The sequence below is a fragment of the Rhinolophus hipposideros genome (assembly GCF_964194185.1).
Source record: "Rhinolophus hipposideros genome assembly, chromosome: 1".
NCBI classification, from domain to species: Eukaryota; Metazoa; Chordata; class Mammalia; order Chiroptera; family Rhinolophidae; genus Rhinolophus; species Rhinolophus hipposideros.
In genome coordinates this window covers 101,767,695-101,792,281 of record NC_138047.1, presented here as the reverse complement: position 1 = coordinate 101,792,281, position 24,587 = coordinate 101,767,695, and the positions used below count along the sequence as shown (strand labels likewise).

The window sequence follows — 24,587 nt, the reverse complement described above, 5'->3', positions numbered from 1 at the left end:
TGTCCCCATTATACTGCAGTAGAGAAGTGACATCGCTGGCCTGAGGTCACATAGCCAGGCAGTGGCAGGCCCAGGGCCCAGACCCCACAACCTGTTCTCTCATCCACCTCGTTATGCTGCTCCCACCTGTGGTTTGTACATTCATTCCAACAAGTGTTTTATTGGACATGTATTTTGTGCATATATGTTCTGTGAGAAACAGAAAGACAAAGTGGGTGTGGTCCCTGATTGGCAGCTAGACTGCAGTGGGCAGTGACATGAGGACCTGCTGACTGGGTCCAGTGGGGTGGAGGGAGAGAAAATGCAGGTTCCAAGAGGAGCCTCCCCTCTCAGAAGCTTGGCAGAGAAGGGGAGGAGGGAAATGGATCAAGAGTTTGAAAGGGGATCCTGTTTACTGTAAGGGTGTGGTTGATTTGAGGATGTTTGTCAGATGTGAGAAAAGATGGATGACTTTGAAAATAAAAAGGAAAGTGGCGAGGGGAGTGGGTAGAAAAGGGGAGGGACTGGATTCCACAGGATACTAGGTGGGGTGGGATCAAGACGTGAGAGAAAGGTCCTCGGAGGTGGGAGTGATGACACAGGAGGGCAGGGCTCAGAGGGGGCTCCCAGGGAAGGAAAGGAGTCTGTGGCGCCAAAGTAGGAAAGGTTTGATTCAACATTGAGGGGAAATGGGGACATCAGCCAAGAGGTGACTGACTAACAGACTGGCGAAAGGCAGCTGAGATTGAAAAACAACCACTCACTTGTACCGATCCAACACCAAATTCAAGATAGGAAACTGTGTTTTGTTTTGTTTTAAAGTCAGAGAATTGACATTTAAAGCCCTGCAATATAAACTTTCCTTCATGATGGAATATTGTTTCTTATCTGTCTTAACTCGCTGCCCCTCTATTTCTAATGTTCCTCTTATCTATACAATTCTCAATACTGGGAGCAGGTAAATTTGCCCCAGATTTTTGAGTTCAAAGCAAGCAACATTCCAAATCCAAGGGAAGTAATAATAAATCCATAATATTCCCAGTTTGGCAGCAGTTGATCTAACTGCTATTGTGAATTCACTGCTGCCTTGTTTTACACAACACGGGGATTTCTGAACAGTTGAACATAAATTATATTTTCTATCATGTTTCTCCATTAACATTCCATTTTCAAAGACACACACATACAAGCTCAGAGCAGTGCTTCTCAAACCAGAGGTAATTTTGCCCCCCACGTGGGGACATCTGGTGTCTGGAGACATTTTTATCATCACCTTTGGTGGGGTGCTACTGGCCCTCCCAGTGGCCGAGGCCAGGGATACTGCTAAACATCCTACAGTGTACAGGGCAGCTCGCTACCTCCAAGAGCCATCCAGCCCAAAATATCAATAGTGCTGAGGTTGAGAACCCCTGACTTAGAATGAAAACAAAAATTAAACTTAATTATATAGAAAGCCATTTACAAACACCTACTTAAAACCCAAAGTGCCCATTTTCTAGTTTTTAAAAAACAGGATTGTATCCTAGCATTAAATAGAACTACTGCCACCTTAAAGGAGTAGGGTGAAAAGTCTGGGAAATGTTTGGATGTTTTTTGGCTCTGTCAGATGGAATCCATTTTTCCTTATTAAACAAAAACAATTGATAATTGTCTTCTGAGACAGTGTTCCCAATTAGCAAACCCTCCATTCCCTTGGCATTCATAATTGCCTCTGTCGTACAGATCCAGCATCAGTGTCCCCATTCAGTTCCTCTCCTGAAACTTGACAGTAATGTGGTTCCACACTCTGGGAACAGGGACATCCAGCAGAAATGCCCTTTCTGTCATAACTGTGTGTTTATTGGTCATCACGAAACGTGGTGACCAGCACAGGACACACCCACAGGCATAAAAATCAAAGCAAGCTCAGAAGCAGCTCTCCTGGTCCTTCTACAATATTTGATGAACTTTTCAAGTCTAATAGGCATGTTTTTGCAAAGCCACTGGAGGCATGTAATTAGATACTTTGTCCTATACAGCTAAGTAACGAAACACTAGATTCTTCTGTTATGAAAGGAGATGTAATGTAACTGGATATTTGGATTTGTTCTTATTTTTAAATATGTTTCACACCCTTATTTAACTAACTTGGATGTTGAAGTGTTTTGGAATTCTGAAATCGTACAAATTAATAGAGATACAAGGTCAGGAAAGGTTTATGGAATCCTAATTACTGCATTTATATCACCTTCTAAAGTATCTTACCATCATAAACGGTATTTTAGTAGGCTTTCTAGTCCCCTAAGTTGAATAACAAGATTTTATTAGGTCTTGATTTTTTTTTTTAAGTATTTAAGCCTTAATGTAATTTGTTTTTCACCTCCTTATCTTTGGGTACCCAGAAATACTGATGATTTAATTACAAATATAGTATATGCCATAAATTTTCTATAAATCCTCAGCAGCTTAACGTCTTCATATAAAAAGAAAAATTAGGATGTCCTGAAAAGACAGATCTTACAAGATCTTACAAGTCTTTTATTTAAATTAAACAAGTTTAAATAACAGAAATACTTATTTCATAAAGTTTACTAAAATCAGTTGACCAAGAATATTCAACAAGATATTTGGTAATGTTCATGAAAGAGCTTTGTAAACTGCAAACTACTACAAAAATGCACGTGCCTACTGTGAACTGCCCAAGGGAAGCAGCAGCAGCAGTTTTTGAGCTCGTAATGAAGGAGAGAGACTTTTAATCCATCTCAGCTAAGCTTCACCACTGCCTTCGTACTCAGCTTTGGCAAACAACCTCGTTTTACAATGAGAGCAGACAGGGGGTAAGGTCATGCTCAAGGTCACACAACTAACAAGTGGCAGCGTCAGGATTAAGACCCAGATCGTTTGGACCACAAGGCTTCCCTGTCTTGTTCACTACACTGCCCTTTGCAGGCTGTGGGAGGAGCTGACAGTCACCTGGGGAATATAATCAGACAGCTGAAAACATCTGAGAGCCATCCGACCCCCAAGTCTACCAGCTGCTCAGACAAGAGAACAGCACCACCAACAGCTTTATCATCTAATGCCTTACCTCTATTAGGAGTTACCTGTTCCCTTCTAGATACATTAATTCACACGTGTAGGTCCTGGGCACTCACAGGGAAATCGAGCAAGATCCCTACCCTCAGGAATCTCACCATTCAGTGAGACCAAAGACACATAAATAAGGGATTTCAGTAGAACAGGTAAGCGTCCCATAGGGAAGCCAAAGGGTACAGTGGTGGCACATAAGTGGGTATTGGGAGACAGTGCAGCTTAGTGCCCTAGGCACAGCTTGGGCACGTGAGTGAGTCAAAGCACCTGCAGCAAAGTGAACAGTGCCCCCTTGACCTGCGAGACAGCTGCTCCCTTGAGAGTTCTGGGTAACCAGGAAGTCTGAGCAGGAAGAGCTCCATGGCCTTCGGACCACAGTATATATGCTGAGGTGATCGCTCAAGCTTTGATTGCAGCCATTGTTTTCACAGCACTTCCATTTTTCGTTGTTGTTTTTCCTTCAGATTTTAAATTCTATTCCAATCACAATTTCTCACCAATTTATCTAAACTAATTCTATGTTATGGATCATGATGATGGCTGTACAACGATTCTTAATTTTTTAAGCACTTTTCTGGTTTTCCTTGGCCCCTGAGGAAGACACAGCAAAAAGTGTGAGTGTTCAAGTGAATCATCTGTGTATTCGATTCCCAGCTTTGCACTTACGAGGTGGGTGATTGGGAAAAGTTTCTCCCCATCTTTGAGCCTCAGGTCCATCATGGAATTGTTGGGTCTGCTGTCTTGCTTAATCTTTCTCACGAACCATCCTTCATGAGAATGTGGTAAAAGATTAGACAAGGTCACAGACCTAAGCCCTTAGTAGGCTTTATATAAAGGGCTGCCTTCGTGAAATAAACTGTAGCAAAAAAGGAAAGTTTTAGAAAGGAAAGAAAACACACTGTATTCTCAGGCTGAAACCTCATGCCAATGAGTCCACAATTCAACAGGTCAAACCAAGGTCTTATGTGCAATAAACAATAAGCTACATAAGATTATAAAACTGTGGGCTCTTATGAGACGTTGGGACAAGCAATAAATGGCACTTCTTTCCATTAGAGTTCTGAACCAATAAAGATATAGAGGAAAAGTATAAAAAAAGTAAAAAGTATAAAAAAGAGGAGGTCACCTATAAATTGAAAGAGGCTTGAGGGACATATTAATCAATTGCAATGTACAGGGTACATTTGGATCCTGATTCAAAGTATGACAGCATTTTCTTGAGACTGAGGAGATTTGAACCTTCCTGAGATTTGACTTTGCATTCTGAGATGGGCGCCCTAGGGTGGACCAGTGGACCGGAACAAAGAAATGGACGAATTTTCTGGGAGCGAACACATTCTATTGTGTTTTAATTTGGCTGCTTCTCTTCCTCAATTTCAGGTATATGAAACAGTTGGACACAGTAGTACCACCTTGCTAGCTGAAGTGTTTCTGCCTATTCCTGAAACTACCACTGTCACCGGAAGGGCTCCCATCGAGGAGGTGGAGTTCAGCAGTAACCAGCACGTGACACTGGACCACGAGGGAGTTGGAAGTGGTATGGAAAACTAACTGTTCTCAATGGCTCACAATTTCACTGTCAGATCTGAACGTATTTTTTTTCTTTTTCACTTTTGAATCAACCAGATAATTATAAAATTGCTATCAGAAATTCAAATTAAAGCAATAATGATGAACTATTTTTTGCAAAGTCATTTTTTCTATACTATTGGTGGCCAGTGAATCCATGTAACTGTGAAAACATAGTTTGACAGTGTCAATTAATGACCCCTTTGATGCCTTAGTTCTACTTCTAGGAACCTTTCCTAAGAAAATAATTTGAAATGAGGACAAGCTTTGCACATAAAAAATTTACATGATGGTGTTATTTTAAGGCTGAAAAGTTTGAAATGACTAAATAATTATGAAAGGGAGATTGTTCATTTTCTCTCTTAACTACTACAATTCTGGTTAGACATATGATAGACCAGCTCACTCTTTCCACTATGTTTCTTGTTTTTTTTTAATTAAAGTTTATTGGGGTTTCGTATAATATATTTGGTATATTTTTCTTTCACTGCTACTTTCTGTGTGATTTCTTTAAATCTGTCTTCCAACGATCGGTGCCTAATCATTGAAACTCATTGCATTTCTTGTTAAAATTATTATACTTTTCACCTCTAGATATTCTATTTAGTTCTTTTACAATCAGTCTGGTCAGTTGTAACAATATTTTTGTCCTTTTCTCAGTCTCAGTCTTTTTTTATTCATTCATTACTTTGCTTATTTTTAAACATATTAAAAATATTTTTAATATTCTGTATCTGATCATTCTAACACTTGTCTGCTTATTGGTTTGATTCTATTGCCATTTTTTTCGTGATGGGTTGTTTCCTCATGTGTTTGATGATTTTTTTATTGTGAGGTCATTATCTGGAGATTTATTTGTAAGAATTCTTTGAGGCTCAAATCCAATTACCAGTCTAAAAGTCTGAAGACATATGCTTTAGTTCCATTTCAGCTGATACTGACAAGCTTGTGACCCTAGGAGTCATGTAACCTCTTTGAATATCATATTCTTTAGTCATGAAATGGATCTAACATTACCTCCTTCAGTGCCTTATAGAGTTATTTTGAAGATCAAGATGGAATGTTTAATAATACATAGGAAAGATCTTTGAAAAACACAACAGTGCTATTACAGTGTAATAGTGGTATCGTTTTGTGTTAATACTATTAACACAGAGTATGGATTTAATACTATTAAATACTATTCAGCTCCTACTTTGTGCCAGGCACTACTCTAGGCACTGAAGATAGAACTAAATGGATGAGAATACTTGTTCTCATGGAGTTTATATTCGAGTAGGGGAGACAGGCAACAAGTAAGAATAAGAAGAGAAATTTAATACTATTAAATCCAGAGTGTGAAGTTGCTATACTGAAGTGCCTCCTTTAGTTGACTAAACATGCTGCCCAGAGACTGTTTATCATTAATTTCCAATGAGCGACGCCGAATCAGCGAGGCTTTCCTGTCGCCACACAGCTTCGTGACATCTCGCCTTGTGGAGAGCTCACTAGTGGCCAGGCACGAGTGCTCTGCACTCATTTCATCATTTAACCCCCGCTCCTCACTGCAGGCCCCTCCAACCTTAGGCCAAGAATACCTCTTCCCAAGATTTCTACATGTCTCACTTCCTCATTCTCTTCGGGCCTTTTTTCAAAATCCCCCTCTCATAGTGCCTCCCCTGGCTACCCCATCTAAAAGTTCAACCCCTCTACACCCCTCCCCCCAAAACACACATTTTCTGTAAACCTTCCCTAATTGATGTTTCACACATCACCCTCTAACGTACTACGCATTTCTCTTTTTATTCTTACTTGTTGCCTGTCTTCCCTACTCAAACATAAACTCCATGAGAACAAGGATTCTCATCCATTTAGTTCTATCTTCAGTGCCTAGAGTAGTGCCTGGCACAAAGTAGGAGCTCAATTAAGTATTTATTGAGTGAATGAATAAATGAACGTCTTTCCCAATAATCCTTTGAAGGAGACACTATTATTCCCCTTATTTTATACATTAAGAAGCTAAGGCTCGGAGAAGTTATTTGTCTGTGGTCACCCAGCTGTGAGATGGCAGAGCCAGAATATACACACAGATGGTCCCACTCCAGAGGGCATCGGTCACTATAACGTCTGCTGTCAGACACAGAGCCAAGCGGCCGGTTCTGAGCGTCATCAGCTGAAGTTCTGATGTGGAATTATGTGTGCCACCCCCACCCACCCCCGCCTCCCCCACCCACACCGTTCCGTTGCCTACTGTCTGCTTTCTCACCAGGGCTGGGCTTGCTGTCTTTCTAAACAACACCCTGTTTGACCTGGTGTTTCCCTAGGGGTACCCTTCTCATTTGAAGCGGATGGTAGTAATCAACTGATTCTAATGACCTCAGGGAAAGTGTCCAACAGTGTGGCGTGGGCCGTTGGAGAGAATGGGATCCCTTTAATTCCTCCGCTGTCACAGCAGAACCTTGGATTTAGGAGGTAAGTTGGCTGAGATAAACTGATGAGCAGAGTCAGCATTCGCAGTAATGATATCTGGTGGGGAAAAAGCTTGCAAATCCCATGTTTTCCTTTTATCGTCCTGTGCCAGTATTTTCAGGGGATTTTGTTGTTTTTAAGGTAAAAATTAAAATATGAATAGCCTAACAAATATTTGGCCTTTATCAGTATAAGATACAGAGAAAAGCACTGTCTCTTATTTAATCTTCACAACAACTCTGTGAGGGATTCTGCTCCCTGTTGTCCGGGCGGGCGAGTCCACTGCATATAGTTGTAGATTTTGGTCCTAAGTGACGGATCATTGCTAATGATGACTAGTGTGGAACCTTCTGGTTATAGGCAAGTCCCTATGCTCAGTCTTCTTCCTTGATGGCTAGATTCTTAGGTTTCTACATAGGACAGAAGAAAGAGAGCCCACGGCAGGCCCCTCGCTTTGTGGTTGATGCCTGTCCAGGCAGCCTGGACTTGGGAGCCAGGGAGCCCGGGTTTGACTCTTGCCTCTCTCAGGCTTCAATAGATGGGTCCTGAGTTGATCATTTTACCACCGTAAACCTCAATTGCCTCGTCCATAAAATAAAAGGACTTATTCTGACCATCGAGAAGACGCTTTCCAAGTCCCAGAGTGTCATTCAACGTGTGGGAAAACAGAACAGGCTTATTCTCTTCCCTGTATGCCCTGTCCCTCAACACAGACTTTGTCCCTGTGATAACAGCTGCTCTGCATTCTCTCAGCAGAAGACTGGCAGCCATTTCCAGCGGAGACTTGTTTGCGCCTCTGAGTATAAGCGTAGTGCAATCATTTCATTGAGTTTCATGCAAGGGAAATTTCCTGGGCCTTAAAGCTACAGCTCAGGAGAGAGGTGACATATGGTGTGAGTGATGAGAAATGCAGTACTGCTAATAAGGCCCCACTCACTGCGCTAAAAACTCTGCCTCCTGGAATCCAGTCGTATCCAAAGTTGATGCTTACGTTAGTTGCATGTTTATTTTTTTCTTTTTCTTTTTAGCTTCAGCTACAGATGGTTCCTTAATGGCCTGAGTGTGAGCCTTCTAGGCATCTTATACCAAAGGCCAAGGCTCCTTTTCAGTGGCCTGGGTCCGGGGACACTTTCATGCACTGGGCAGCTGTAGGGAGCATCACATTTGTATTCCTTCCATTTGTACTTCTTTTATTTTTCCAGTTTTATTGAGACATAATTGACATGTAATATTGTATAAATCTAAAGTATACAATATAATAATGTAACATAGTTACAACTTTTTTCCTTGTAATGTGAACTTTTAATATTTATTCTCTTAGCAACTTTCAAATATACCACACAGTATTGCTAACTATAGTCATGACGCTGTCCATTCCATCCTTGGGAAGTATTGATCTTATAACTGGAAGTTTGTACCTTTTGACCACCTTCACCCATTTCTCCCCTGCCTCTGGCAACCACCATTGCTCTCTCCGTTTCTATAAATTTGTTTTTTGTTTTTAGATTCCACATATAAGTAAGATCATACAGTACTTGTCTTTCTCTGTCTGGCTTATTTCACTTAGCATAATGCCCTCAAGTTTCATCCATGTTGTCGCAAATGGCAGGATTTCCTTTATTATGGCCGAATAGTATTCCTTTGTATTTATACACTACATTGTCTTTATCCATTCACCTGTCAATGGACATTTAAATTGCTTCCATAGCTTGGCTGTTGTAAATACCTTGTTTCTCCAAAAATAAGACCTAGCCAGACCATCATCTCTAATGTGTCTTTTGGAGCAAAAATTAATATAAGACCCGGTATTATATATTACATTATATTGTATTATGTTATGTTATGTTATGTTATGTTATGTTATGTTATGTTATAAGACCCAGTCTTATAGTAAAATAAGACTGGGTCTTATGTTAATTTTTGCTCCACAAGATGCATTAGAGCTGATTGTCTGGCTAGGTCTTATTTTCGAGGAAACACGGTAATACTGCAATGAACATGGGGGTGCAAATACCTCTTTGGGTTAGTGATTTCACTTCCTTCAGATTCATATCCAGAAGTGGGATTCCTGGGTCATATGTTAAGTTTTACTTTTAATTTTTTGAGGAACCTCCATACTGTTTTCCATAGTGGTTGCATCAGTGTACGAGCCCACCAAGAATGCACAAGGGTTCCCTTTTCTCCATATCCTTGCCAACACTTGTTATCTCTTCTCTTTTTGATAAGTCATCCTATCAGGTGCGAGGTAACATCTCATAGTGGTTTTGATTTGCATTTACCTGATAATTAGTTATGTTGAGAAACTTTTCATGTACCTATTATCCATTTGAATATTTTCTTGGGAAAAATGTCTATTTAGTTCCTTAGTCCATTTTTAAATTATTATTATTATTTTTTTTTTTTTTTGCTATGGAGATGTATGAGTTTCTTATATTTTTTGGATATTAACCCCCTTATTAGATGTGTGGTTTGCAAATATTTTCTCCCACCATTTATACTTCTTTACTGTCCTTATAACATATTGAATAGCAATCATCAAGGAAGGGAAAATGGCAGAAGACTTTCCTTACACTCTCGTGGAGAATGATAGCTTCCTGAAACAATCTCATGGAGAATAATTAAACAGTGCGTTCCTGGGACTTTGCGGTCTTAATGCAAACTGCTCTGTGTTAAAGTCCATCTCATGGAATGAACCTTTTTTTTTCAGTGCTTTGAAAAGAGCAGACGCCATCTCATCTATTGGTACGTCAGGACTGACAGACATGAGAAAGTTGGCCAAGTGGGCAGCAGAGTCCAAGCCCGATCCGAATGACCCCAACAATGCCCCTCTGATGCAGCTAATCTCGGTAACATGGCAGGAGAACTGCGCACACACTCTGTTTCTTGACGTGATAGAAATGGCTCACCCGTTGCATTGCCTTTCACACAATGTTCTATGGTGCCTAGAACATGAGTGTTGAGTGACGATGTTCTGTTCCAGCCCTGCTCTGACCTGGCTGCGTGATCAGGGCCGGCACTCATGCTTCCGAGCACTGGGGTGCCCTCACCATTACGAGAAATGAGCTGCTGCATAGCAACACTTAGGCACACAATCGCTGTGCAGTGAACATTAGCTGTTACTGTCGTTACCTCAAGCCCCTGTGAAATCCCTAAGGAAAGGGAGGAAACTGACAGCAGACACTCAGTTACTTGCCCAAGGTCTCACCACCAGTAAGGACTCAGATCCACTTTCCTCTGATTTCACAGTAGGTGCCCTTCCCATCACACTTGGATAATTGATGGGGCCTTTTATGAAATGCTGGTTTTGTTTGTTTATATCTTGCTTGAAGATTAATTTAATTATCATTTAGGTTTCATTTAAGTATTTATGAAAGTTGCTTGTATCTCTCATTACATTCAAAATTCTTCAGTGAATTTATAAATTAAATGGATCGTTAGTCAGTAAATGATTTTTCTTGGTATCAAATACAAATGTTTTTACTCCCAAGATCATAATTCCCACAAAAATATAATAAATAAGTAGATGATCCAGCAACACAGTCTCTGACCATGTTTATTAGTAGAAGTGCAGCAGTAAGGTAACTGCAAGGAGGATGAAAATTTGCATTTCTCCCCTGGTCTTTCTAAGGTTAAGTCCCAAAGCAAGCTTCTGACTTTTGTCTTTATAAACTCTCCTTCCATCATACTTTTAGTGTGGATAGAGAAATATTAGAAAGAACAGGTCATATTACCTAAAGTGTAGTCTGTTCCTTGTAAAGTTTTCAAATCGCATTTGCATTGCTATCTTTAAATCAGCAGTAATACAGTGCCACCTCCATTTTCCTTTATAACTTTGCCTCCCATAAAAGGACAAAACACAGGGATTGCCTTCCTGACTGGTCTCTGTGCACCAGGATTTTCACAGCAGGATCAGCTTTCCCATCACAGAGCCCCAGCAAATCTCTGCTGTCTGGCCTTTATTCTGCCTAGGAGGAGGTCACAGCTGGAAAACGCCCAGCAGAGGAGCTAGCAGGCACCTGGGCAGAGTGCAGCCCACATCTTCTTGGCCTCTCAGTGGCATTGAAGCTGTCTTTTCTGTGCGAGGGTTCAAGGGCATTGGATGTTGGCGCCGAGATCCATCTTTGGCTCATTTTTCTCAGTGACCAAGGCCATGAGGTTCTGCTTAAATGCAGGAGCCCGTGGCCATGGAGCTAAGTGACGCTGATCATCTGACTCCGGGGCCTTTATCTACTTACCTGCATAAATATAGTAAAAGATTGTATTTTAAAATATTTTAAAATATATTGAAAACACATTTTATATATACTGTGCATATAAATTATCTTCTTTACACAGGCACCTAGTAATACACTGATATAACTCATTTTTCAGTCTGTATATCTTCATAACAACTATTAGGGTAGCATGCACACCACAAATGAGCCTTATAATTTTTATTTCTTTGGGGGGGAAAAAGATTTGTGGTACATTGTATAGCTACTAAATGAGTATAACAGAATCTGTCTTGCTACTATTAAATTTTAATGCATTTTGTCTTTAAATGAAATCTGGGACGTTTCAAGTCTCTTACTCTAAAACTGTTAAGCTTCCATTCCCAAAAGCTCAGTGCCAGGTTTCTTTGGATGAAATCTGCCTGTCATCTAGTAGTTCGCATTTTCTGGTTTTTATAGGTTGCTACCAGTGGTGAATCCTACGTCCCTGATTTCTTTCGACTGGAACAGCTGCAACAGGAATTTAACTTTGTTTCAGATGAGGAATTAAATAGATCCAAACGATTCAGACTTCTTCATCTTAGAAGCCAAGAAGTGCCAGAATTCCGAAATTATAAGCAAATTCCAGCATATGACCGAGAAATTATGGAAAAGGTATTCCAGGTAAGAAATGGCTGTAGAGGAATTAATAAAATATCTGTTGTGCTATTTGGAATACCACTCCATTTGAGTTTTGGTGTTGATGCTACATTTTCAGTAGCAATACTGGTTTGTCTTTTGTACAAAGATATTTATACAAACTTTATATAATTCTATATACCTTTGCACTATTTTTCTTGAATCCAATGTTTAAATAATCTCCTTGTCTCGATATCATGAACAACATATAAACTAAGAAAAAGTAGAATTGTAGGCTGAAAACTATGTTAAGCGTTAACATGCAAATTATCCTGCCTTAGTCAGGAATCCAATGCCATTTTAACCCAATAAGTACTTGCTAAGCACCAAGCACAGTTGTGAGCACTACAGGGAAAGCTGATGGTTAGGATCTGAACAGACTAGGGATGAGTGGGTTGGAAAGAAGTGGGGAACAGGGCTGCGGGGATGAGGAGGGCTCTGAGGAGTTACAGGTGGTAGGCCTGTGTAGGTAGGGCAAGCCAGTGAATCCAGACAGGTGAGTTTGTGTTTGATGAGGTAAGTGAGAGCCATTAGAAATTAGAACCAGTAGGATTTTTCATGCAGAAACTATTCTTGGAGAATAGTTTTGGCTACTTGGTTCTTCTTTGCATTGTTTGGACTTGTGATTGTAAGTGATAACCGAATTTAAACTAGCTCAGGCACCAAGAGTTTACTGGATGATGAAATCCCAAATGGGGTTAAATATCTAAAGACATATGAATGGCAGGAATTCACCTGTGCCTCAAGGACACTTTGATCCAAGCCCCGGATGCTGCCAGGACTCTTCTCCATCCTATCTGGGCTCCCCTTTCTCTGGTGACTTCACCGTCCCCTACTGTCAACAGATTTTCTATACTTGGCCACAGAATCACCAACATCATCCAATTTCATATCCAGTAGTTTTGGCCAGAAAGAAGAGATGCGTCCTCTTGTCCCAAGTTTAAAAATCTTGGGACCAGCTCTTGAATCACGCAGCTTGAGTTAGGGGCTACCCTGGGCTTTCAGTGTGACCAGAGAAGGACTGAAGGAGGACATGGCAGTTCCTGGAGCCCACATGGAATTTTCCTGACAGAAAAAGAGAGGAAAATGTAGCAGCCTAAGCAGACAAAGCAAAAGTACCCACTACTTTCCTCCAAGTAGGTAACCGCGTCAGCTACACTCAGATGCTATTTGCTATTTTGTCATTGCTTTACTTAAGACAGAAAAGGCACAAAGTAAGCAGAGGCTTTGATTAAGTTGTGTGGGGAGCTTAGGATCTCGAACTACAGCGACTGTTATCTGTGTGACCTCTAGTTCTTCCTGCATGAACACTTCAAATTGGAGTTACAGCTTTCTCTTCCACATACACAGCAGTCAACCAACTGACTCCAAATCCTGGATACTGCATCAAAGATCAATTCTGAAGTAAAAGTTAAGAGGAATTGGAGGAAACATTTAGAACCATAATTTATGACTTAAACCACATGTGATCAATTCTATAGTCTCAAGAAGGACAAGAGAGAGCACTAGTACTTTAAAATCATAAACATTCCTTTTTAATTTCAGGACTATGAAAAACGGTTACGGGACAGAAATGTAATTGAAACCAAGGACCACATAGATACCCATAGGGCGATAGTAGCCAAGTACCTCCAACAGGTAAGGAAAAGCATCTTGAACAGTCCTTGTAGGGAAAGAGGCCAGCATCCTAATATGGGAGATCGGAGGTTTCTATTCCTTTACATTTCTATGTGATACCTCACCCTTGTAGACTTATTTTCATCATTACAGACATGAAATTGACTAACAGCTATCTTCATCTTTTGGACTTGTGAAAACACTAGGGCGTTTCTCAGTATCAGTGATTATCTTACGTGAGACAAGAGACTCCATTTCTAACACATGATTTTTTTCCATTTGAATGTTTGCATCATTTTTCCTTTGTAATAAAAATGTTTTATTACCCACATACTACTTCCCTATGTAATAGAAAGTTGAAATGTTCTTTTTCCTCTCTCCCTCCCTCTCTTCCTTCTTTCCTTTGATAGATTTAACTTATAAGAAATACTACAGTGACTACAGTACATTTTTCCCATCCAGTTGACCTACCCTGTGGCTAATGTATAAAAACCCAATTTCTGACATTTAAGAGGCCCTCTACTTAAAGAATATTTAGGAGGTAAATCAGTCTGAATAGGGGAAGAACTTAAGAATCACTTTTGAATTGTCTGTGCTTTGAGACTGGTCCTATTTTTTGTTCATTCATTCATTCAGCAAAATGTTACTATCTTGTGTCAGGAACTTTACCAGGTCCTGAGAATATAGCAGTGAACAAAAAAGAAAACCCTCTGCCTTAGGAGCTTGGGCTGGTGGGCAAAGCTAGAGGATTTATGGTAGGAAGAGGTCAGTGCCCCTGAGAAAACTGAAGGCAGCTGGTAGGGACTGAACTAAGGTAACACAGGGGTGCAGACTCAGAAAAATGTTAGTGAATGAACTGCGAAGTTCAGAGAACAAGAACATTTTAGATAAAACTTCTTTCCCCAGGTTCGAGAATCAGTGGTAAATCGTTTCCTAATTGCAAAACACCATTTTCTTCTTGCGGATTTGATAGTAGAAGAAGAAGTGCCCAATATCAGGTAAAAAAACAAACCTTTCGTTATTTCTTATAAAAATATTGCATTACATTACAAATTTCATTGTTGGTATGCATTGGGGCCCAGAATAATCCTGGAAAGTGGTGAAACTTGATGAATGCCTCCTGATTATACTAGTTAAGGGGTCTCTGTTAGAAACAGTCACACATGACCCCCCCTTCGCCTTCCATAAGACCCATCTCATCTCCCACTACTGCCAAGTCCGCTTCACCAGCCTTTGCCATCTCCTCCTTCCAACCCAACTGAGTTTGACAGCATTTCCCTTCTGTACATACTCTTCCAGTTTTTATCATCTCCCAGGGCCAGACTTTCCCTTACTCTCCTGTCACAGGGCAGTTGGGGGTGGGGGTGGGGGTGGCTGAGAACCGGCCCCCGAGGTTCTGGTGGCAGCGGTGGCCAGGTTCCAGGACCACACCTGGGAGGCAAAGAGCTGTGGGGTGTTAAGTGAGAGGCAAGGGCGGCTGGGAAAAATGGATATTTACATAGAAGTGGGAAATTAACTGTATTTGCTTGATTGTCTCCCTATCATTTAGAAAAATCTTCAAATTGTCCCAACCGTGGGCAGATGCATAAAAGATAACTTTCTATACTGGTGGTCTTGTGCAGGCCGTTCACCTCATGAGTCTTTCTGTGATTAAGTCTCCTGGTCTCAGGAAAAGGTTATTTCTCATGTGTGTACTTCCTCTCCACCATCAAGTTGGAGAGGAAACGAGATAGTGCTATGCCGGGCAGCCCCTGCCTTTCACTTTGCCCCCCTGCATGTGCAGAATCCAGGCTGTGCCCACACACTGCAGGCAGAGCTTCTCTATTCCAGGTCCACAGTCCAGTCAATGAATGCTTTTTTCAGTCATGAAAATTACACTTAGAGAATAGATGGTGATTTTTCATGCTGTTCTTTCCATTTCTTTCCTTTCTTTTTCTTTTTTTCTGCTTTACTTTCTGCATTAAGTTCTGAAGGCTCGGGGTATGTTCTTTCTTCTTTTAATTTCAATTTGTTCTTGGCTTTAAACTAAGATGTTTCTGTATGTAATGGTCCCAGCCACCAATGTTCCTGTATGTTCCTATAGCTGATTGCTACGACGGCGGCAAAGTCTTAGGAGAGGAGCCATCTCTGGGGGAGGGAGGAAATATTGACCATGGAAGGGATGTGCCATGTTATGAGCCCCTGGCAAAGGTATCTATCTCTCTGAGGTCCCAAAGTTTGGGTCAGTGTCCTGGCAAAGTGACGATGAAGATGAGCTGTAATTTGCGACAACATGGAGGGATCTTGAGGGCATTATTTATGCTAAATGAAATAAGTCAGACAGAGAAAGTTAAATACCATATGATTTCACTTACATGTGGAATCTACAAAAGCCACACTTGTAGAAACAGAAAGTAGAATGGTGGTTTCCAGCGGCTGGGCAATAGGGGAATGGGGGAGATGTCATTCAAGTTACAAATTTGCAACTAGTAGATAAGTAAGTCCTGGTGCTCTAATGTACAACATAGTGATATAGTCAATAATTCTGTATGGTAAACTCCTAAGTTACTAAGAGACTAGATCTTAAATGTTCTCAACACAAAAAAGAAATAATTATGTCATAGGACACAGGCGTCAGCCAATATCATGGTGGTAATCGTATTATAATACATAAGTATATCAAACCACCATGCTGTTCACCTTAAACTTACACAATGTTATATGTCAATTATATCAATAAAAATAAATTTAAATAATAAAATGTAGATAATAAATCACACACGCAAAAAGAGATTTGCAAAAAATGTAAAACAATGTCACTCTTCTTACAGTCTTTTTTTGTTTTGGAAAGGATAGTTATTTTTCATAGTTTTACATTATGTTAACATGTAACGGGATTATTCTTGGTTTAAAAGAGTTAATCAAAACTATGCGTAAATATTAAAGAAGAAGAAGAAGATGGGCTGAAAAGTCAGCGATCTGAGAGTGAACCTCGGCTCCCCCTCCCCCTACTCAGGAGCCTTCGGCTAATCATGTCACCTCTCAGAGCCTCCTGTTTCTTCCTATACAAAATGGGGTAAACAGTGTGCCTGTAAGGATTAGAAATTGTACATGTAAGGCAACTGCTTGATTCACAAAGGGGCGGATAAATGGTTGCTATTCTGTGGGAGACAGAAGACCCTGAGAATGAGCAGGAGCAGCAGCTCCTGGAAGTCCTTGGGGAGCTGGCATGTCCCCAGCTGGCATGTGCCTCCTGAAGACAGGGCTCCCGTCAAGCAGGCCACTCGGCTGGCTCAGATAACTGGGAAGCAGGAAGCATGAGCGTTGCCGCCGGAGGCTGCCTGGGCACAGCTGGCTTTGTTCTGTGTCGTTTGGCATAGTCAGCCATGTCAGCTTCCAGATACAAAATCACTTCTGTGTTTCTGTTTAGTCCCTGGGCCAGAATTTAATTATTTGCTCCATGGCCTCGTCTCCCATGAGTCACTGACCTGATGCTTTCATCTTCCAGGAAGTGTTTATTTGACATCATCTCAGGGAGAGGTGGGGAGAGGTGAGGGAAGGCTCCTCCTGCTCCTTCTCCCCCTCTCTTCCTCCTGTCTCCACCGCCTCCTCGCCCTCCAGCATAATCACGGGCATTATAATCAGTGTTATCATCCCAACAGTGACCATTTTACATCTACAAAGCACTAGACATGCCAGGGCACCTTGCACGTACCTCACTTAATCCTCTCGACAACCTAGGAGGTACCTGTGATTATCCCCACTATACAGATGGTGAAACAGAGGCTTAATGGGGTGAAATAAATTGCCCAAGGTCAAATACTGGAGCCAGGATTCACACCCAGTCATGTGTAACTCCAGAGAGTAAGGTACCCCAGGAAGCACCTGGAGAGGCGGTAAACATTAACTGCCATGAGAATAGGGCTAGTAAGTGCTCTGGGAGCTCAGGAGAGGGAGCCCTGCTAGCTGATGTGGCTAGGCCTCTGGGGAAGGCGAGATACCGCGCTGGGGGTAGGGAACACTGCAACCAAGTAGGCAGACGAGGAAGGTGGGGGGAAGCCCTTCATGTACAGGGACTGGCACGAGCAAAGGAACAGACAGGGCACGTTTGACAGGATGGGGGTAAGCCAGGCAGAGAAGGTGGGAAATACAGGGAGACGCGAGAACACTTTCCTTTCTCTAATCAGTAGCAGCTAAAATCAATTTCAATAATCCGTACAGTAGGATCTCCCCCATCTTGGGAGAATTTCTTGCCGATTTCCACCCTCCTTAAAAAGACAGAGTTTTTCAGGAGCCTTGGGGCACAGTTTAAGCAGTTGTCTCATGACTTTCCAGACCTTTCTTTTCCTTAGAGTCCTAATCCTGTTCTGTAATCATTAGCATTTTGGGCCTAAGCCTTTTCAAGCTGGCAGAACAAAAGCGACCACTGAGGCCAAGGAGGAAAGGTCGGAAGAAGGTGACAGCCCAGAACCTGTCCGATGGAGACATAAAGCTGCTGGTGAACATTATCCGGGCGTATGACATTCCCGTGAGGAAGCCAGCAGCAAGGTGAGGGCCCTCTGGGCGGCCAGGGGATGGACTATGCAGGATCAGGACCACATTGATCACTTCTTTATAGCATGTCCACCCCTGTTTTTAACAGTTATCTGTGGGGGCCAGGCATTCTTGCCAAAGTCAAAGCTCTATTGGTTGCAAGTAACCGAACCAATTTAGTCAACTTAGGCTAAAGAGGGGATTTCTGGGGACTATCTCATACAACTCAAGGACAAGAAGTACAGCTGAAGTACACTGTCAACTGTAAAGATTAAATGGTTCTTCTGAGGTCCATTGTCCCTCTCATTTGTTCCTTCTATGGGTTTGGTTCATTCTGCTCCATGTGATGGAAGTTGTCCATCCTGCCAGTGGGTACCACCCACCAAGCATCAGCTTCTCAGAGGAGAATCTGAAGGTCTTAACTTGGGTGAGGTGTTAATCTATGGTCTAATCACCTACAGCCAGAGGCAGGGTCGCCAGGGCCAGTTCCTGAAGGTGGAGAATAGTTCTGGGCTCAATCCTAGAGAATGCATGTTCATAGAAAATATAGCAGGAGAGGAATTGGATGGAGACAGGGCAGGCTGGTCAGGAAGCTTAGGATTCTGCTACCTGAGAGGGACTGAGGCTCTCATTTATGGAGGGAAAGGCATGCGGCAACGCCTAGGAGAGGAGGAGAGAGAAGAGAAAGAAGAGGATTCTTTCCTCTATTCTCAGCCACACATGTGTGTGTAGGGATAGAAGCTGGGGAGTCTCTAATAATTCACTAGATGATTGGAGATGACTAGAGAATACTAAAAGCCTTCTGAAGTGTCAACAAGTTTAGAGAGATGTCTGTTACCAAAGCCACCAGAGCCGTGCATCTTTGGAAAAACCATCTGCTCAATATATATGACAAGGCTTTCCTTGTCATTTATTTCTTTCATACATTTTCCCTTCTAGCAAATTCCAGCAGCCATCAAGATCTTCAAGGACTCTCAGTGAAAAGCATGCTGCTTCCCCTGCAACACACAGCCCGTCCCACAGTGCTGACTACCCCATCGGCCAGGTGAAATAACCCACACGCTGGGTCTCTGCTTAGCATCTTACCCTTTATGTTTTTAAGAATTACCTAGAAACTTTATAGTCTGTTTTCTGCTTCGTTTTCTTTGGTAAATCCATTCTCTGCTAAGAGCAAAATAATTCAACCACTATGGACTCTTACAATTTGCTCTTGATTTTAAGGTTTTAGTACGTCCTTTCGTAGAAGTTTCTTTTCAACGAACAATTTGTCATACAACTACGGCTGAAGGACCAAACCCCAGCTGGAATGAAGAACTTGAACTTCCATTTAGGTAAGCATACTTTCCTCTTTAAAGAATGATAAGATAATTTAAAGAAATGTGAAGGAAATGGAGGCTTGGGAGAAAATACCAACGGTGAAACTTTGTGGAGCTAGTGAGCTGGAATAAGAGCCAGGAGTCCTGACACCAATTCCCATGTTTTCTCTCTTGTACCGTAACTGACTCCCATCAAGAATAAAGTGGGAAAATGTCTAACTTTTGAAACTCAGGTTCATTGTTGGGACACCATACTCTTCTCCAGACACTGGCCACTGATAAACCCATCTTCCCATTCCCTTCACCGCATGTCCCCTATCCTGCTCTTCCTTTCTTCTTTATCTCCCCAACTCTGGAAGCTTCAAGTAAATTTTAAACTTCTTCATTCCCACAAATTATGCTTTTCTCACACCAGAAATACATAGGCATTTAAAAAATTTTAAAGTAATTTTAGATATTTAAGACTCATTATTTCAGATCTTTAAGCAACCTTAGAAATTATCTAGTCCAACGCTCTACTTTTATAGAAAACAAACTAAAACTAAAGATGGAAGGTGACTTGCTTAAGGTTAAATAGTAAATGAGAGACACAGCAAGGATTAGAAGAACTGGTTAAGTCAAAAGAGAGGGTCAGACACCACTGTTAAACATGGTACAAGCAAAAAGAATGAGAAAATTTCAAGGCAAATGCTGAATAAAATACATACAGTAGCCCAGTCTACAGCCATGCCATGGGGCAGCCTGCTTGGGCCAGCCTGGTTGGACTCAGAGCACCTTATGTCACAGCAGGTGAACCTCACCCTGCACTGCTTTACTTCTCTACGGTAAGTAGGTGGGAGTAGGAAGCAGTCAACCAGCCACGTAACAATAGGAGATTTATGACTGGGGAATGGTCTGCTGGAGAGCATGTTCTGGAGGTCACTTGCTTGGGAAGTCCATGTACCAGCACCCATGTCAGCTGGATACCTTATACGTGGCCCATCCACTGAGGCAGCTCACCCCTGGCCAGTTGGCTCCTTGCAAAGCTCCCCATGGGGGATGGGTAGGAAGTGGATGTGAGACGAGCCACCAGACAGCAGACAGAGGGTTTACTCTCTGCATGGAGCCTCCAGCCTAGTGCCCTTCCCGCTGGGTGTAGGCGTAGTGCTATAGTACCTGTCCCTGTACAAGATAAATCCGGGAACATCCGTGCTCATGTTTGAGCATTTTTCCAGTCTTGACGTTTGAGCGCTCATTATTTCTATTTCACCCATTTTCATGGTCCGGGGTCACGTGTGCCATTTGCAGGGCCCCTCATGGGGACTACAGCACAACCAGTTTGCAGTCAGTGAAGGATGACGTGTTCATTAACATTTTTGACGAAGTTCTATATGATGTCTTAGAGGTAAGTTCACAGTTTTGAGGAAGATGTCTGTATTTTCCATCTTTCTTGTATTTGAAATGTTTGACACTTGACATATATAAATGGGGAAAGGGAGGAGGGAGGAAAAGAACTAGCTTTTTTAACTTTCAACTGAGTGCTGTGTTCCAGGAATTGTACTAGGTGCTTGTCCTACACTGTCTTATTTAATTCTAAAATAACCCTATGACGTAAATTGTTAAACCTCAATTTATTAAGGACACTGAGCTTAAGACTTTTCTTGGGTCATAGAATCATTAAGTGTCTGAACCAGAATGTGACTTAGGTCTGTCTAGCCTCAGCCCACATGCTTTCAGCTAAAATCCCGCTGCTTTCCTGCTGCCAAATCAATTAAATGAATGTCTGGAGTTCCTAAACAATTTTCACTACCCACCCCTCCTTTAGGATGACCGGGAAAGAGGAACTGGAATCCACACTCGTATTGAGAGACACTGGTTGGGATGTGTGAAAATTCCATTTAGCACGATATATTTCCAAGCAAGGGTAAGCATCTAACATCAGAATTCCATGGGAACAGGGAAGTGCTCTATCCATTTTTTCCTGTTCAAGTTTCCTTGGTGGGTATGGACCATCCACACTGAGAGAACCTCTGTGAAAGCCGCTGTTGGAAAGATTAAAAACCACTGTATAAAGCAATTGACTTTCTGTCCTATTTGCACAACTTATTAAACATCTGTCTTCCTTAAAGTTCATAGTTAATGTATGACTGTTCCAATCTGAGAATTGTTTTAAACATTTAAATAGAAGTGTAGGAGAAGGTGGGACAAAGTAGAAACTTGTCAAAGTGACAGAAAAGGAGTGGGTAGATGCCTGGAAGTCATTCAAAGAAAACAGGACACTTGACGGCCCATTTAATCAAGTGCATTTCCTGAATGTTTTTAGAGTCCTCACTATTTCAAACATGAAAAATGGTTAGTAGAGACTCGCTCAACTGAGACCCCCTTCTTCAGAATTTACCGATTTTGCTTAAGGCGATCCATTAGGTTAGCTGAGCACCTCCCGAGTGACTTCTCACCTCCAATTAAAGACTCTGAAATGGCTCTAACATCCCAGTAGTAAGTCCATGGCCACAGGGGGCTTTGAGCTGCAGACTGTGGCTAATCTTACACAGCTACAGAGGAACAGTTTAATTCCCCAGGTGATAGGTACAGAGAGAGCAAACGCTGCCTGGGCCGAGTTTCCAGCAAAGCCCAGGCCAAAACTCCAGTCTTGGGTTGGCTGGAATTTCAAGACCCCTTGGAATTGCAAAGGTGACATTGCAGTGATGTGCTTGTTAAAATAATTTCCACTTCTCTCTTCGAATGGATTTTCAATTTTGCTAAAGCATATCATGTTACTAATGAAACTGCCCAGGTTAGTTGCCGTTGCTCAGTTTCACGCCTGGAAGGGTACCCAGCTCCTTCTCGGTAAACAAACTTCTTGACTACATCCTGGTAGTGTCCATTCCTCCCAAAAGGCACAGTCCCTGAGAGTTTAAGTTCGGCTTGGGCGCCTCTAGAAACAGGGAACTCACTGCCTCACGAGTTCGTCTGCTGTCTTTCCAATAGAGCTGTCGCAAATTCCTTCCTTGAACCGCGCCGTACTCTGCGCTTCCCCTACCTGCCACTCCTAGGTCCTGTTTGGAGCTACACATAACAAGTAGAATCCCGGCTCAGTGGTAGTATGTCTTAGTTCACTGAGTCTCTGCCACCGTGAATCATGTTTGAAATAATGAGGACTCTAGAAACATTAATGAAATGTACTAATAATAGAAATTACTATAGTTATCTTGGGCATATTACATCCCATTACTAGCTAGTTTATATGTCACATCAAATAAACCTCACAACAACCCAATAGGCATATTACCTCCATTTTATAGATGAAGGAACAGAAGCCTAGAGAGCTGAAGTCCCAAAGCTCACAACAGAGTGGGGATTCAAACTTACCAACTTCCAACAAGCTTCTACTGCTTATCACTGGAAAATGAGATTGGTAATAAGAGAGAGAACTATTCAGCTTTTTGGTTTACATTGCAATATTGCTTTTGAGGATGGTGTTATTATATTTGTCATTTAAAAGTTTTGTCTGACTCCAAAGCTCATGCTCTCAAATATACCCGCAGGGGACACCTGGCAATGTCTGGGGACATTTTTGGTTGTCACAATAGTGGGGGTGCAACTGACATCTAGTGTTTTGAGGCCAGGGAAGCCGCAAAGAGCCTGCAATGCACAGGACAGACGTCCCTAACAAAGAATTACCTGCCCCCTCATATAACAGCACACAGGTTGAGAAACCCTGTCTTGAGTCCTTACACTTAAAATATTTAGAGCTAGTGACTGTTCCCTCTTGTGTCCCTACCTATTTTACAGACTAGATGTCCTGTTCTTTCAGCTCTACTTTATATAGCGTTGTTTTTATGTCCTTCTCCCTGCACCCTCTCATTTGGCTGGTTACAGGCTTTGGGGGAACTCCACCAATGTAAGGAAGATAATAGGCAACAGCTTACTTAATTCCTCCCTATAAGGCAGATTCACTGAGAATTTATGTTGTTTCTCTACTTCTCCTGAGACACAAATGCCACTAAAGACTGAAATAATAATTTGAAGTCTGTAACTAGACAGACTTCCTAAACATACTGTAGCTCTGGCTATGCAATAGTTAAAAGTACTGCCTTTTTGAACCGCTGTATAAGCTAGGTCGTTTTATACAAGTGGCTTGTAATCCATTCAGCCCACATTTATTGAGCACCTACTGTGTATACAAAACACTGCTGTATGTTGGAGAAGGGTGATACAAAAGGGAGTGAAATACAGATTCTACTCACAGAGAGAAATTACCTAGAAAACGATACATCTGCACACAATCACAAAATCTGGCAGAATGTGTCAGGGGAACAAATGAAAGAAACATTCTATGTGTGATGCGGGTGCAGAGAACAAAATATTATAATTCACGAAGGCGATTAGCACCTGACCTGAGCCTTGAAAAATCATTAAAATTCTGAAAGGTGGAGATGGGAAGCTGGGGCATTCCAGAAAAGGGGAATGGCTGCTAGCCAGCACTTGCTGAGCACTTAACCACATGCCAGGGCATTTCTCTTAGTGTTTTACATCTATTCATGCATTCAGCACACACAGCTTCCTTACAAAATAGGGACTATTATTGTCCTCTTTTTATAAAAGTGTAAACTGAGGCACTTGGCATTCAATCCAGGATTTGAACCCAGGCAATCTAGTGTTAGTATCGGCTTGCATGACTAGTACACACTCTGCCACACCAAGAAAAGAAGGCAGGGAAATAAACAGAGAGCCCTTTCTGTGAGAGCTTAGGGAGACCAGGCTAGAAAGATGAGATGGACCCTGAATGCCAGTCTGGGCAGTCTTTATGGAATTCATCAGATGATGAGCAGTTGACACTTGCCTTTGAACTTCTGTTGGAAAATGACCAGTGTGTTTACCAAGTTGTATGTTCTTCACAGATTGATGGGACATTTAAAATAGATATTCCTCCAGTTCTTCTGGGCTACAGTAAGGAGCAAAATGTTATTGAGCGGGGTTTTGACTCTGTTCGAAGCCTAAGCGAAGGCTCCTATATCACCCTGTTCATCACCATCGAGCCTCAGCTGGTTCCTGGGGAGTCAGTACGAGAAAAGGTAACTCTGTACACTTTGGAATCGTGTCTGACATTGATGACAAATGAGAAATGCTTGCTAGGTCATGCTTGTGTAAAGTTGGACTGCACGGCACAAGCAGACTGTCTTCTATGTCTGCTTATTACTCTTTCAGT

At 41.8% G+C, this 24,587-nt stretch overlaps 1 protein-coding gene across 12 annotated transcripts in view; it reads left to right on the top strand.

Annotated features, from left to right (window-relative positions):
- CC2D2A (coiled-coil and C2 domain containing 2A) overlaps window positions 1-24,587 on the top strand; it is a 113,485-nt gene that overhangs the window by 61,080 nt on the left and 27,818 nt on the right. For 7 of the 12 annotated variants that reach the window (XM_081055937.1, XM_081055931.1, XM_081055935.1 and 4 more), the window contains 13 exons: window positions 4,429-4,585; window positions 6,921-7,068; window positions 9,773-9,911; window positions 11,736-11,939; window positions 13,500-13,592; window positions 14,478-14,569; window positions 15,537-15,551; window positions 17,931-18,098; window positions 19,023-19,128; window positions 19,305-19,414; window positions 20,687-20,783; window positions 21,204-21,302; window positions 24,280-24,453. In XM_081055937.1, the coding sequence (XP_080912063.1) occupies window positions 4,429-4,585; window positions 6,921-7,068; window positions 9,773-9,911; window positions 11,736-11,939; window positions 13,500-13,592; window positions 14,478-14,569; window positions 15,537-15,551; window positions 17,931-18,098; window positions 19,023-19,128; window positions 19,305-19,414; window positions 20,687-20,783; window positions 21,204-21,302; window positions 24,280-24,453 (1,602 nt within the window). The remainder of the gene's footprint in view (window positions 1-4,428; window positions 4,586-6,920; window positions 7,069-9,772; window positions 9,912-11,735; window positions 11,940-13,499; window positions 13,593-14,477; window positions 14,570-15,536; window positions 15,552-17,930; window positions 18,099-19,022; window positions 19,129-19,304; window positions 19,415-20,686; window positions 20,784-21,203; window positions 21,303-24,279; window positions 24,454-24,587) is intronic. The other 5 variants (XM_081055938.1, XM_081055936.1, XM_081055939.1 and 2 more) reach the window with 1 other exon arrangement.